The following is a 14,583-nucleotide window of genomic DNA, read 5'->3' as shown; positions in this document are numbered from 1 at the left end:
CTGGAGGCCCGCCAGTTCAGCACCCGGTCTCTGTTATTATGAAGCTATGTTTTTTTTGTTTTTTTTTTAAGATAGGTTTTTTTGGCCTTTTTTGGATAGTGAACAGTGATGATTGACAGGAAAGTGGGGATAGATGGGGGAAGACACGCAACAAAGGGCCACGGGTCAGATGGGAACCTGGGCCACCTGCACCAGAGCCATGTGGTGTACATGGTCGCCTGCTCACCCACTGAGCCACCCCGGCACCCAAAGCTATGTTGTTTTAATAGATGCAGTATGTGGTTTAGCATTGTCCTTCTGAAATATGCAAGGCCTTCCTTGGAAAAGACATCATCTGGATGGGAGGTTGATGTTGCTCTAAAATCTGTACATAACTTTCAGCATTGATGGTGCCTTTTCAGGGCTGACAACAAGCCAGATGGTCTCTCTCTCTTCTTTAGTCTGAAGGACAAAGCAGCCATGTTTCCCAAAAAGATTTTCAAATTTCAATTCATCTGACCACAGAACAGTTTTCCACTTTGTCTTAGTCCATTTTAAATAAGCTCAGAGAAGACAGCAGCATTTCTGGATCATGCTCATGATCCTGTTTTAATGCAGTGCCGCCTGAGGGCCTGAAGATCACAAACATGCAATATTCCAATATTCCAAGTTTCAGCCTTGTCCCTTGCACACAGAAATTTCTCCAGATTCCGTGAATCTCTTGAAGATATTATGTACTGCAGTTAATGAGATACTCTAACCTGAACCTCTGCCCAGCTTTATTTCTGAGAAACTCTGCCTCTCTAAGATGCCCTTTTTATATCCAGTCACGTTGCTGGCCTGTTGCCAATTAACCAAATTAGTTGCAAAATGTTTCTCCAGCTGTTTCTTTATAGTACTACTTACTTTTCCATTTTTTTTTTAATATGTGTTGCTGCCGTGAAATTCAAAATGAGCTAATATTTTTCATGAAATAATAAAATGTCTCAGTTTAAGCATTTGCTGTTTTTCTGGGTTTATAAGATTTGCAAATCATTGCATTCTGTTTTTATTTACATTTTACACAATGTCCCAACTTTTTTGAAACTGGGTTTGTAGACCCAAATATTAATTCATAAATGCCATGACAATAACAATTGTATAACTTCTTGTAGACTTGCTGACTTAACAGTGTCTTGTGAACAGGATTCATAAGATGGCGCAATGGAAACCAATCCAATAACCTCACTACAGGAATAGTTACACATTTGGCAAATGCCCTGAGATGAAGCCATTGCTACCACTTTCACAGCCATCTGCAAAATATGTGGCTGTAGCCATCTTAGCTTAGCATAAAGACTGAGATGAGAAATGGCTGGACTGGCTCTGTTTAAAATCAGCCTACAAGCACCTCTAAAGCTCACTGATTAAAACATTATATCCTGTTTTTTTTTTTTTTCTTCATTCCAGAAACAAACTACAATATACAATCACTGTACCAAATTAGAGGGTTTGTACAGTTGACTAGTTCTCAGCTGTGATCAGTACTTGTAGTCTCCTCAGCTCACCTGGCAACCTTCCAGGGCTAACAAGACCTGTTGTTTTTCCTACAATTACTTTTTGTGTGAAACATCAGAAAACTCGATCCAAACATGGGTGTCAAAACATCTCAGATATATCTGAGAGGTTCTAAGATGATCAATGGCAAAAAAAATCCCAGCACTGCATGAAAGTTGTTTGAAAGTTGCACAGTCAGCATCAGATGAATATGCTGTTAGAAAGATAAAAGACTCTTCATCTTTCTGTGAACTGTGGCCAAGTGGTCCTCCAAAGTGACCCGACTGATGCTATTAATACCGGCCTATCGCAGATAAATCATTATCAGTATATATGTTGTCCAATATAAAATCTGAATGAGTCTCACAACTCAGCAGCTATGCTACTGGGTAAAATAGATTACACATATTGATAAAAGTTGACAAATAAACAATGACTAACATTTTCCATTTTCCAGTATACCCCCAACATACCTCATATTTGTAAAACACAACAAGCCAGGATTTGCATCAGTGTATTATAGCTGATGTACGTTTGGCCTCAGGCAACAAACCATGAATGAGTTTAAAAAGGGAAGAAAGGACCAGACTAAGTATATGTCACTTAGTACTGTTTTATTAGCTTAGCTGATATCAGTCCACTTAGGTCCACTCACTAAGGTTGGTAAATCATTTACTGTTGTGCATGAAGGAGGATGACTGTTCGTTATATACAGTGGGTATGGAAAGTATTCAGACCCCTTAAAAATTTTCACTCTTTGTTTCATTGCAACCATTTGCTAAAATCAAAAAAGTTCATTTTATTTCTCATTAATGTTCACTCAGCACCCCATCTTGACAGAAAAAAACAGAAATGTAGAAATTTTTGCAAATTTATTAAAAAAGAAATACTGAAATATCACATGGTCATAAGTATTCAGACCCTTAGCTCAGTAGTGAGTAGAAGCACCCCTTTTTTTTTTTTTTTTTTTTTTTTTGCATTTTTGGCCAAAGTGGCTTTTATCGTCAATGGAGGGAAACAGGAAATGGGGGAAGGATACAGGGGAAGACACATGGGCAAATTGGCGACAGGCCGGGACTCGAACCTGCGCCGCCCGTACTGCAATGCGGCATATGCATGTGGTCGCCGGCTTCACTACTAAGCCACCCGGGCGCCCAGAAGCACTCTTTTGAGCTAGTACAGCCATGAGTCTTCTTGGGACTGATGCAACAAATTTTTCACACCTGGATCTGGGGACATGGATCAGGTCTCTCCAGAGATGCTCAATTGGGTTTAGGTCAGGGCTCTGGCTGGGCCAGTCAAGAATGGTCACAGAGTTGTTCCAAAGCCACTCCTTTGTTACTTTAGCTGTGTGCTTAGGGTCATTGTCTTGTTGGAAGGTGAACCTTCGTCCCAGTCTGAGGTCCTGAGCACTCTGGAAGACGTTTCTTCCAGGATATCTCTGTACTTGGCCGCATTCATCTTTCCTTCAATTGCAACCAGTCGTTCTGTCCCTGCAGCTGAACCCCCCCCCCCAATAGCATGATGCTGCCACCACCATGTTTCACTGTTGGGATTGTATTGGGCAGGTGATGACCAGTGCCTGGTTTTCTTCACACATACTGCTTAGAATTAACGCCAAAAAGTTCGATCTTCATCTCATCAGACCAGACAATCTTATTTCTCATAGTCTGGGAGTCCTTCATGTGTTTTTGGGCAAACTCTATGCGGGCTTTCATATATCTTGTACCGAGGAGAGGCTTCCGTCGGGCCACTCTGCCATAAAGCCCCGACTGGTGGAGGGCTGCAGTGATAGTTGACTTTGTGGAACTTTCTCCCATCTCCCTACTGCATCTTTGCAACTCAGCCACAGTGATCTTTGGGTACTTCTTTACCTCTCTCACTAAGGCTCTTCTCCCACGATTGCTCGGTTTGGCTGGACGGCCAGGTCTAAAGAGTTCTGGTCATCCAAACTTCTTCCATTTAAGGATTATGGAGGCCACTGTGCTCTTAGGAACCTTGAGTGCTGCAGAAATTCTTTTGTAACCTTGGCCAGATCTGTGCCTTGCCACAATTCTGTCTCTGAGCTCCTCGGGCAGTTCCTTCGACCTCATGATTCTCATTTGCTCTGACATGCACTGTGAGCTGTGAGGTCTCATATAGACAGGTGTGTGCCTTTCCTAATCAAGTCCAGTCAGTTTAATTAAACACAGCTAGACTCCAATGAAGGAGTAGAACCATCTCAAGGAGGATCAGAAAAAAATGGACAGCATGTGAGTTAAATATGAGTGTCACAGCAAAGGGTCTGAATACTTATGACCATGGGATATTTCAGTTTTTCTTTAATAAATTTGCAAAAATTTCCACATTTCTGTTTTTTCTGTCAAGATGGGGTGCTGAGTGTACATTACTGAGAAATAAAATAAACTTTTTGATTTTAGCAAATGGCTGCAATGAAACAAAGAGTGAAAAATTTAAAGGGGTCTGAATACTTTCTGTACCCACTGTATGTCACTTTCTTTTCATGCTTTTCTTTTTTTCTGTCTCATTGAATAACGAGCAGAAATGGAAAGTAAGGAAGTACAAATTCTTCATTACTGTACATAAGAGGAGTTTTCAGGTATCTGTTGTTCTGACTTTTTACTTTTTTACTTTTACTTCCTACAGTTTAACACAAATATCTCTACTTTCTACTCCGTAAAAAACTGCCTTATTAATTTAGCTTTAATGCTGTATATACCTTTCAGCACTGATGGTGCCTTTCCAGATGTGCAAGCTGTCAATTCTACAGACGCTTATACACCCCCATACCATCAGAGATGCAGGATTTCAAATTGAGCACTGATGACAAGTCACATGGTCACTTTATGTATGTGGTCACCGGCTTCATCACCAAGCCACCCGGGTGCCCAATATAGTTTTATATTTTTAATATAATGTTCATTATTTCACATCATTGCACACCTTCCCGACATTAAACTACTTAGAACCAAAATAGAGGGAACAATAACACATAAAACAATCCTGTTGGTATACGCATCATTTTGTGCTTCTCGTGCAGGACTGGCATGAAAGACATAGAGATGAATGATGCAAAAAACATGAAGGGAACATGAGTGCAAACTAAAGACAGTGGCAGTTCGGGATATTATGAAAGAAAATCAAGACAGCTGGTAGAAAGAGCTACTTTTTACTTTTATGCTTTGAGTACATTTCAGAGCCTGTACTTTTCCACTTTTACTTGAGTAAAGACGCTGAATCAGTATTTCAACTTCTATCGGAATTCCCTTTATTTTTAAACACAAGTCTACGTGAGTGAAAATGTGTGTACTTTTGCTACCTCTGATAACTAGCAATTAGCAGTATACTGTGTTGATAACACTATATAAATCAAGTGGAACACTAAATTGCACCAAAAGGACAAGTTCTGAGGTTTTTGGTGCCTCAAAATTCATCAGTCAGGGTGTACTGTTCAATGTGACAACATGCAGACAGTTTAGCTGATGCTGCTTCAAAATCTGAGAACACTGATAAACCTGAGAATTGGCTCTAAAGTACGATTCCAGACCAGCATGACTGGTTTCTAGTTTAAAAGCCTGAACCAGTGAGGGGAAATGAAACGAAGAGTACTCACTCTCTCCCTCCCTCTTGTACAAATAAACCTAGAGAAGTGTGTACACACACACACACACACACGCACACACGCACACACACACACACACACACACACACACACACACACACACACACACACACACACACACCCTTCCCCTTCCTTCCTCTGACCTGCATGTTGGTAAAGAGATTATCAGAGCCATGGAATCCACCGCTGCAATACTTAATGTCACTGCGGGTGCTGAGTAGGAAAAACAACAAACAACAAAACAATCAGAGGGAAAATACAGAACGAATTAAACACTGAACGTCACTAAAAATGCTACTCTTGTAGGCTGTTATCGGAGTCTGCAACTAAGTTTCCAACTTCTGCTCAACAGGCTAGTGTAGCATAACGCAAGTGTTTTACTTAAGTGCCCGATGAGCAGGCTCAGATGTTTTTCTTTTTGAACATTATAATAGTGTCAGCAACAAATACATCATGTATAAAATATGTCAGCTTATTTAGACAAAAATCTTGTGCTTGCATGCTATCAGAACAGCTCTACTGGCTAACAAGTTAAACAATAAATAAAAAATTCAGTTTTAGTAGTGGAGTAACTATCAAAAATGTTTATCAAATCATTTACAATGAAAGAAAGCTTAGTGACCTAAGGTTTCAGTGTATTTGCTCATTTTCATAAGTAATTTTTATGACTGAAATTATAAAGTACAAGAGGCAAATTGTATGTTTTAAAAAAAAATACTTGCATATTGAGTCTCCAAGTAGGGAAATATGCACAAAGGTGGTTCAGAGATGTTTGGTTGATAGCTGAAAGTTGTACTTACCACTTAAAATATATGCTTTTCTCTCTGTGTTTAAGACTCTTTCACAGCAGAAGTATCTAGCTACAGGTCTGCATGATGTGTTACTTCGCTTCAAGTAGGTGTTACACGGTCATGAGATTTATGTTAAGTTATTTTATTATACATGCAGTTCCTTAAGTTTGAAACTGTAGTTGCTTAAACCACCATATGTGCAAATGAGTTTGAATAATAAGGTTGAGGTTGTAAATAAAAATGTGATTTAATCAAGTTGGAATTTAGCACTGAGCTCCCTTTAACAGCACAAAACTTTTAATGCACATTTTGCTCATTCTTGTCTGCACAACCTCCATCCATCCATCCATCCATCCATCCATCCTCTTCTGCTTATCCTGCACAACCTAATGAACTAAAATAATACAATTTAGTGTGCAACTGATTGTTTACTTACAGTGCTGCTTGCCAGCCTGACTTCATATACAGATGACCCCTCTCTATGCATTTGTTGTTAGCAAAGTGCATCCTTTTGGGAAGGTTTTCTTTGAGGTATGGCCTCATTGGTTGGTCAATGGTCCTGCACTTCAAAATTGACACAGACAAGGAGAATCAACACACAGCAGAGAGAGCGAATGGGACTGTTTTACTTGCCAAGCAAGCAGATAATCTTTCATTCTTCTTATGAATACAAGACTCAGATCTGGAATTTTTCACATACCGAAAGGTTCTGCACCAGGCCCTCATAGTCAACTGAAAAAAGAAAAACAGTACCAAGTCAGCCACACTGATCACACACAAAGTGGTACAGATTGATGATATAAATCTCGGAGCAAGGGAAGTCAGATGTTTTGAACGGGAACTCACAGGAAAAGTAATTCTCTGGGAGACGATGTGGTCTGATGCGAGCAGCTGGGCCTTGGATTACAGTAAAATCAGACACGTCCTTCTGGTATTGTGACACAAATGATGCCCTTTCACATGAAGCCGTCTCCATACCTGTTGAAAAGAAATAATTTTATTAGGCTGTCTTCAGCGGGGCAGCAAAGGGCACAGAGGAAGACACTTGAAGAAGTTCTTAAACAGAAACCTATAAAGTTTAAGAACAAGACCCATCGCTGATGGTGATAGCCCCCATGATTAATAAAAATATAAAATAAATATATAATTTTAAGCATGCTGTAAGAGATTGATATTCTGTAGTTATCTTTATAATTTCTACAGATACTTTCTGGTAACCACATCCTAGAACAGACACAGAAATTGTCATGGTAAACAGATTAGAGAGGGCATATTTGTACAAGTTGTTTACTACAGATATAGCGACTTAAAATTCCTGCTCCCAGCCAGCTGACAGCCGGCTGTCAGCCAGTTCACAGCCGCTGGGATTTCCCCCTCTTTTTCCCACTGTAAACACGCCCCTTTGATTCAATTGCAGAGTGTCACCAAGAGATGGCGCTTTATTCACAAAAACTTTGACTTGTATAGTTTGAAATTGTTTTGATAGCTTTCATACTTAAATATTTTCACCTGATGAAATGAGTTTTAAAAATGTAAAATACATGGGTGAAACTTTACAGTCAGCTTGAGCATTTATTTTGCACTGCAGCACTTTAAATGTCTAACTATTCCTGAAATCTACTTAAAGATATAAGACAGCTTGCCTAAGAGAATTTAGGGTCTGTTGACGAATAAAGGTGGTCATACCAAATATTGACATTCAAGCTCTGTTTTAACCTTATAAACTGCATTTCCATGTATGTTTGCACGTTTCAAAAAAAAAAAAAAAAAAATGGCTGCAAATATTTCCTGTAAAAGATAAGAAATTAGTCATAACTCAAGATTTTTGCACAGTATTGTATAATGAGTTTCTGCAATACAAAATTTTAAGCTTTCCTGAATAACTACATTTGTTCTCAGATGTTTTATAAATGGTGAAGGTTTGTGTAGTTTGTAAAGATATGAGCAGTCACATTTTCATTTTCAATGGATTCAAGACTTAAAGTTGTCTGTTTAAATGTACAAATCACATACAGGATGGGATTTGTTCATTTAAATTTACAGTGACATGTGTTGGCAATGTTTTTGGGTGTGACATGAGAGCTCCAGTTAGTCTTTCTTGTTTCTTGCCTCTATCACAAGCTACACTACTAACTACTAGAGTATGTTAAAACTAACATCATCTCTTATAAGTAATAAAAACCTAAAGCTTCCATGAAGAACAAAATCTGTTTATGAATTTTAAGAAGCATAGTTCCTCTCTTGGAAGTAATGTCTTAGATGGGTAAAGCTGGGCATTGCCCTGCGCCACATCGACTCTAACACACTGGTCTCGATATGTGTAATTAGAGGGCTAAACATCTGGTCTCCAGACATGCAAAGAAACCTCGCCTACTACTGAGAACATTTTCCTCAGTTAAAATGCACATAACTTTTATTCACTTCCTCTGTGGGAGTGTTCTCCAGTCTTACCTGCAGCAGGTGAACTGACTCAACCAAGTCAAACATCTGAAACTGACACCAAGACTCAAAGCCCCCCCCCCCCCCCCCCCCCCCCCCCCAACTGGGACACAGGCTCTAAAACAAAGCTCTGATTTGTTTCTGTGAAACCACAGAGATTTAAGTAGGTTCTACCAACTTTGCTGTGACATTTTGAGATGATATTTTTATTTTTTGATAAAGTATGTAAAGCCAAGGTAGTACTGATATGACAACATAAAAACAGCCACTGCCATCCATAGACACCAGAGGGGTGTACTACGAAGTAGGATTAATGGGTTAGCGAGTTATTTCAAGCTTAAAGTCAGAGTTTTCTGTGTCATGACAGTGGCCCTCTTTTTACTTGTGGTAACTGTGGTATGCTTAATACATAACCTGGTCAGAAGCAGGCTATGTTCAGAGTCTTAGTTTATAATTGGTTGAAAGTGCCACATTTCCACTGATTCCTTTATTTAAAGCATGTTTTAAGTGCAATAAAAATATGCATAGCATGTTAAGCTGTACCTCACTAAGATGAAGCCCAGCTCTAAAGTTACAGCAGTGCAAACCATGTATCGCATTGTCACTAGAATGTGCATGCATTAATTTGGTGATGCAGAAAATGTACAAGTTTTTTATACTCGATTCTAATCTGCTGCCACATCTCTCTTACTCTAATTGCAGCTACTAGAACACAGAACACACACCAAGAATACCTATTCAATCAATAAAATAAATTTCACTTTGAACTGCCAGCAAACTACAGTAATGCAATTTCCATGTCTCCTTTATTAGATATGGAACTGTAAACTTTAATGTTTAAATGTTTCAGAGCTCTGATGCTCAGCTTTCACCTCAGAAATAAACAGCAGCGCTCAGAGTGCATTCAGCAATAAAACTGACTGGAATTTAAATGTTGATTTTACCGCTCTGTGTGCCAAAACCCAAAATCAATGATTTTCTGCAGCATTGATCTCTTGTCTTATTTGCAGCTGTGCTGCATTTTACAGTTAAATTTTTTTATGTTCTCTATAGATTTTTGTCACCATTTTATCATCACGATCTGATAATGTCTCTGATTGGAGTAGTAGGCACTCATAGGAATTAAACGACAAGTGAAATGTCCCTTTTTATCTGAGCTAATGCAAAGAAAATCTGGCTATGCTGAACTTCTTTTGTAGTTTACCCCTCTGGGCTTTTTTTCACTTAACTAATGAATCAGGTGTTTTAATTTTCCATCCATCAAAAACTAAACTATCTGCTACCTTTGATAAGATTATGTTTCTTTTCTTTTAAAGTGCATCCTAATTTCAGTAAATCAGTAAATTCATGTTCTGTCCCTGCCATCCCATGTAAACTGTATCCCCGCTGTGAAGAGTGTGTATTTATCTCACCGTGGTCAGATACGATTATTATGTTGGCACATTTGTCCAGGTTTTTTTCTTTTAGGCCATCCATCAGCACGCCCAGAATCCTGTCCACTTTTTCCAAGGCCTGAATGACCTAAATGAATAACAGAAGTTCAAGCTCTAACAGAGTTAAAATGTTACTATAACTGGAAAACAATATTGAGGAACACTGTGCTTCTGCCATGCAAACGCCTCATCAACAACTTGCTTTAGATAAATATTTGCCAAACAATTAACTATAAATAGATCTGTCAGCATGAACCATAATCCTGACTATTTGAGGGGGTTTGGCTTAATACTTTCAACAGGGGAAAGTTACTACAAGAAAAACTGAAAATCAAAAAAACTGCTTTATACTGCTTGTTGTACTGCTTGTCCCAGGTTGTGGTGTAGTAAGCAGAGGCACCCAGAACACGTTTTCATCAACCAGCACTTCTATCTCTATCTCGTGAACATGTGGCTCATCTTGGCTGAGCCTGCTGGGTTCTGTGGGTTAGAGCTTGCCCACGATGAGGCCTCAATGTGTTCATCTCAGCTAAAGTAACTAAATGACCTTTTTCTTCTTTAACATACTGTGGGTGTCATGCAAGTTGTGCTTAGTTTGTCCCTCACCCAGGAACAATATGCACTACCAGCAGCAGATTATCTGAAGACCCAGGCAAATATACAGCTGAGCTGTGGCCATGATAACAAAGCATGCTGCAACAGCCTGTGAATACTGTCAGCACACAAACGTCACACACAAAGCTTTCCTCTAAAGATGTTGCCTGCTTTTAGTCAGTAATTCTTTTAGCTAATCAATAACCAGCTAATTTATTCAGGTGAATAACTCACCTCCTCACTTTCTGGCCCATACTGATGTCCTGCTGAATCAGGTTCATCCAGGTATAAAGTGTAAAAGTCAGGTCTAAAGTTAGAAAGACAACAGTTATGAGTCATGCAGAGAGTTTCCTAATAGGAACTTACAACATCATCTTTGCAATGATAAAGAAGAATATGAACCTTTCTCCTTGAGGTAAACTGAGCCACTGAAGCAGTGTTGATACTCTGCTCTCAAATTTAATAGACCTGTGGAAAAAAAAAGGCTCAATTTAATTTATGAAGGCATCAACACATCAGTGGATTATGATACATTCTACACTTCATAGGCATTAACTCAGAAGTATGTATGGCATCGCTCTTACTGATCAAATCTCTTGTAGAAACTTGGGTAGGTACCATCAATGGCTACATCAGAGCCTGGCCAGAAGAAAGTTCCTGCCTTCAGTTCCTGACGCACAGCAGTGAGCCAGACCTAAAGAGAGAAGTTAGATGAGATGAGGCAACAAAAAAGAAATAAAGAAATTAAAAAGAAAGGAAAGAAAGAGAAGAGCAACAGCAGTGTTTAGTACATTGGGGTGAAGTATAATCCCCTCACAGTCAAGTCTGAGGGAAATCTAACAGTATGTTTATATTCTAATTCAATACTTATTAGACTGATGTCCTGGTAGATGTCTTAGTTATGCAGCTGTCTTCTAAATATTTTGGCAGATGCACTTTGCTGTATTGGCTCAAAAGCTATTATGAAAGAATTCATTCCTGCAGAATAAATCACTTGACAGGGGTCATCCATCTCTCCTTCCCTCTTGAAAAGCCATATGGGTGCTGCATTGTGTATTTTCAAGAGGAGCAGCTTGTCACACAGTTGAGAATTGAGATTTAAGAGGCCTCCCATTTAAATGAAAACCACAAAGCATCTAAACAAGCACAACACGCAACCCTCACAAGTTGTCATTTAGCACGAGCTGAATCCGTAATTATATCAAGAAGTTTATTACAGGGAGAGCCAATTCTCAGCAATCAAACTTACTCACTGACTTGTGTCGTTCATAGAAAGCAAATTACAGTGTGATGAGCATGTTGTTTCCATTTCTTCCACAGAACAAGTGTGTTCGTTTTATCAAGACAATGAACAATACTGTCTGACTCTGATTCTCAGATGTGTGCAGTAAACGTTCTGACAGCAGAGCTACATTTTTGTGGTCGTGTTCGGCTAAATTTTCCTGAAAAGGTTTTGTTTTAATTAGCAGGTCTTACTTTTGGCCTCCATAAGCCTGATCTTTGCTAAACCAAATTTGCACCTTCGTAAAAAATACTGTGGTTTGCTCAGATTCACTTACTGGTTCTCCTTGGTACCATTGTGGATTATATTTCTCGTCTGTTTTCAAGCTGAAGAAAGCATTTCGGGTCACATCATACATCTTGTTGTCCACAATCCCGTGAGATTCGGGATAAAGACCCTGCAGGGATCAAAGATAAAGTCAACACAGTCACAATGAGCTGCTTTCATTCTGTGTCTGCAGGGATTTAAAGGTGATTATCTCCTCTCTCACCAGCTTTCTAACCCAAATATTACCAGTAACCACAGTGTTTTATCTTAATTGCCTGATCTGATTTCGACCAACAGAGGAGGAATCAATGTTATAAGGCTCTTAGCTCTGCTGGAGTTGATCTCTACGCACATGTAGGCCTCAACAGCACTCTGCCATTACATGAACCTAAAGTGAAATTTCAGAAGAGAAATCAAGAAGTTTACATGTTACGCTACTTTAGGTCTCGGTCATGCAGACCTAGAGACCAGCAGAGTCTAAGTAAATGTAGCATGTAAACACTTCTTGAGCAGAGGTGAAATTCAAAATATGTGACGCAAACTGCAAACAAAAAGTAAAAGTTGTGCCTTACCGGGGCAACCAACACATTTAAAAAGGTGCAACTTGGTGAATAGTTTACAAGTGTTTACGGACAAGTATAAGGGCAGAGACTGTTTAGCATCCACATTCACAAACAAGTGTAATCCTGGAATAAGTCTATTAAAATAACCAGTTGCCTTTTTTGACACCCTCCCTTCCTACTCTAACTCTAAAACGACGGCATTTGTACAACATAATGTCTTTCAGTTTACTGACCGCTTAAAAAACTTCATACTACAAGCCACATCCACGCATTTATACAAACTGTAACTACTAAGTATTTGTCTAATCTCACACACACTGACATTTTGCTATTTTGGATGCAGCAACTGTGCTGCTGCTTAGTGCGCATATTTGTACAGTATGTGTAGTTTTTGCTTTGTAAAACATGCTTTCTGCTCCCAGTAGACTTGTAATAAGCTGCAAACACCGTATCTTACGTATACACATTCCCATGGTTTCCTAATCATAGCTAGATTAAGAAACCTTGGGGAATCCTGTCAAATTAATACCCAGCTTCATGGGATGCCTTTGCCTAAGTGAGCTATAGTAAAGCCAGATAAAACAAAGAAAAGGGTAAAGGGTATGTTGAACTTGCTTTGTAGTAAAGGTAGCTGGGTCGGTCAGATCACATTCAAACTGCACACCAAATTGCTCCAAATTTCACTGGCACAGTTGCAATTACATCCTTACACAACATGAATTGTTCATTCATCACTGAATAAACAGGTCAGACAAACCATCTGTCTGTAGCCAATAAATCAACTTCTCACTGAACTGAAGAGACTCACGGTCACAATGGTGTAGTGGTTGGGGAAGGTCTTTGTGGGGTAAACAGGCCTCATATATGGTGTTGTTGTCCCATTATTTCCTGCAACATAATGAAATTCAGTCACATAACTGCCTTGAGCTATAAATCTTAAAGAGCTGTGAGATAGGCATTGTTTTTTGACTTACGTAACTTGTTGATAACAGGGATGTGACGCCCATGAGCTTTCAGATACTCTGCCCGGAAGCCGTCCAAAGATACCAGGATGAGAGGAGGCCTTGAAAAACTGGTCAGGGGGTAAAATAAAAACAGAAATACCTTATAAATGTCAGTTCTTTAAGGGGACAATGACCTGTGTTTGTCAAAAACTTTTTACAGCAGGAAATATACTAGGTTCATTTAGAGAAAACACAAAGCAACCCTTTGACTAAATCTAATGTAACACTGGAAAGTGGCACTGAATAGAATAGAATGCCTTTATTGTCATTATACAGGATGTACAATGAGATTGCAGCAACAACACCCCATTTACACACAGGCGCAAATGAACATCATCAATAACGTGGAGTCATGTTTCCACTCATTTTAATGCAAGTCCTTCTAGAGTCATTATGAAGTATTATCTAAATTAACTTTCATATCAGTGCTCACTACAACATTAAAAACTGCACCATTTGACACGTCAACCATCTTCTTTGCTCCTACGAATGTGTCCCTTTCTTAGAATGTCCCCATTTTCACTCTGCTTTGGTCTCAAAATGCTGAGAACAATAGTTAGCACTTTGTGACTGAATGCTCTATACTATGCCAGCATATCAGCACATGTAACGGTGCTGCAATTCAACCAAAACCGAAATGTCTGTGGCTAAAACCAAAACGAGCTGATAGAGCTGAAACAAAGCTGTAGGAGGAAGAGATGGTTATCAGTTTCTCTTTCATTTTTGTGACGGCGAACGTGGAATACAATTATCAATAGAATGACCAATCATATGGAACTAAAGGGGTTTATTGAGGTTCTTTCTCATGTGGCATCATGCACACATTGCTCAAGCATTGTCTGCCATACTGGATGTGATACAGTTGCTAGGGAAAAATGTGTATTTCCCGACTGGTTGGCAGTTCCTGGATGTTGCTGGGTGAAATCGGTTGCAAAAAACGACACTGTACCAAAAACCTCCTAGTGACCGCATTGGTTGCTAGCAAACTGCCACGGTTACCTGTAGTTTTTCCATGTTTGTCTGCAAATACTACCTGACTGCTAGCCGAGTGGTAGTAAAACTTGAAAAAAGTG

General features: G+C 39.3%; 1 protein-coding gene across 1 annotated transcript in view; it reads right to left on the bottom strand.

The window, feature by feature from the left end:
* enpp1 (ectonucleotide pyrophosphatase/phosphodiesterase 1) overlaps positions 1-14,583 on the bottom strand; it is a 40,156-nt gene that overhangs the window by 11,710 nt on the left and 13,863 nt on the right. The window contains exons 4-14 of the mRNA XM_030721531.1: positions 13,481-13,578; positions 13,315-13,394; positions 11,954-12,073; positions 10,979-11,088; positions 10,797-10,862; positions 10,629-10,701; positions 9,780-9,888; positions 6,775-6,906; positions 6,629-6,660; positions 6,365-6,492; positions 5,281-5,350 (exon numbers count right to left, since the gene is read on the bottom strand). Coding sequence (XP_030577391.1) covers positions 5,281-5,350; positions 6,365-6,492; positions 6,629-6,660; positions 6,775-6,906; positions 9,780-9,888; positions 10,629-10,701; positions 10,797-10,862; positions 10,979-11,088; positions 11,954-12,073; positions 13,315-13,394; positions 13,481-13,578 — 1,018 coding nt within the window. The remainder of the gene's footprint in view (positions 1-5,280; positions 5,351-6,364; positions 6,493-6,628; positions 6,661-6,774; positions 6,907-9,779; positions 9,889-10,628; positions 10,702-10,796; positions 10,863-10,978; positions 11,089-11,953; positions 12,074-13,314; positions 13,395-13,480; positions 13,579-14,583) is intronic.

Source organism: Archocentrus centrarchus, chromosome 24 (genome assembly GCF_007364275.1).
Source record: "Archocentrus centrarchus isolate MPI-CPG fArcCen1 chromosome 24, fArcCen1, whole genome shotgun sequence".
Lineage (NCBI taxonomy): Eukaryota > Metazoa > Chordata > Actinopteri > Cichliformes > Cichlidae > Archocentrus > Archocentrus centrarchus.
Note: the sequence above shows the minus strand (reverse complement) of the source record. Positions and strands in the feature narration are given on the sequence as shown.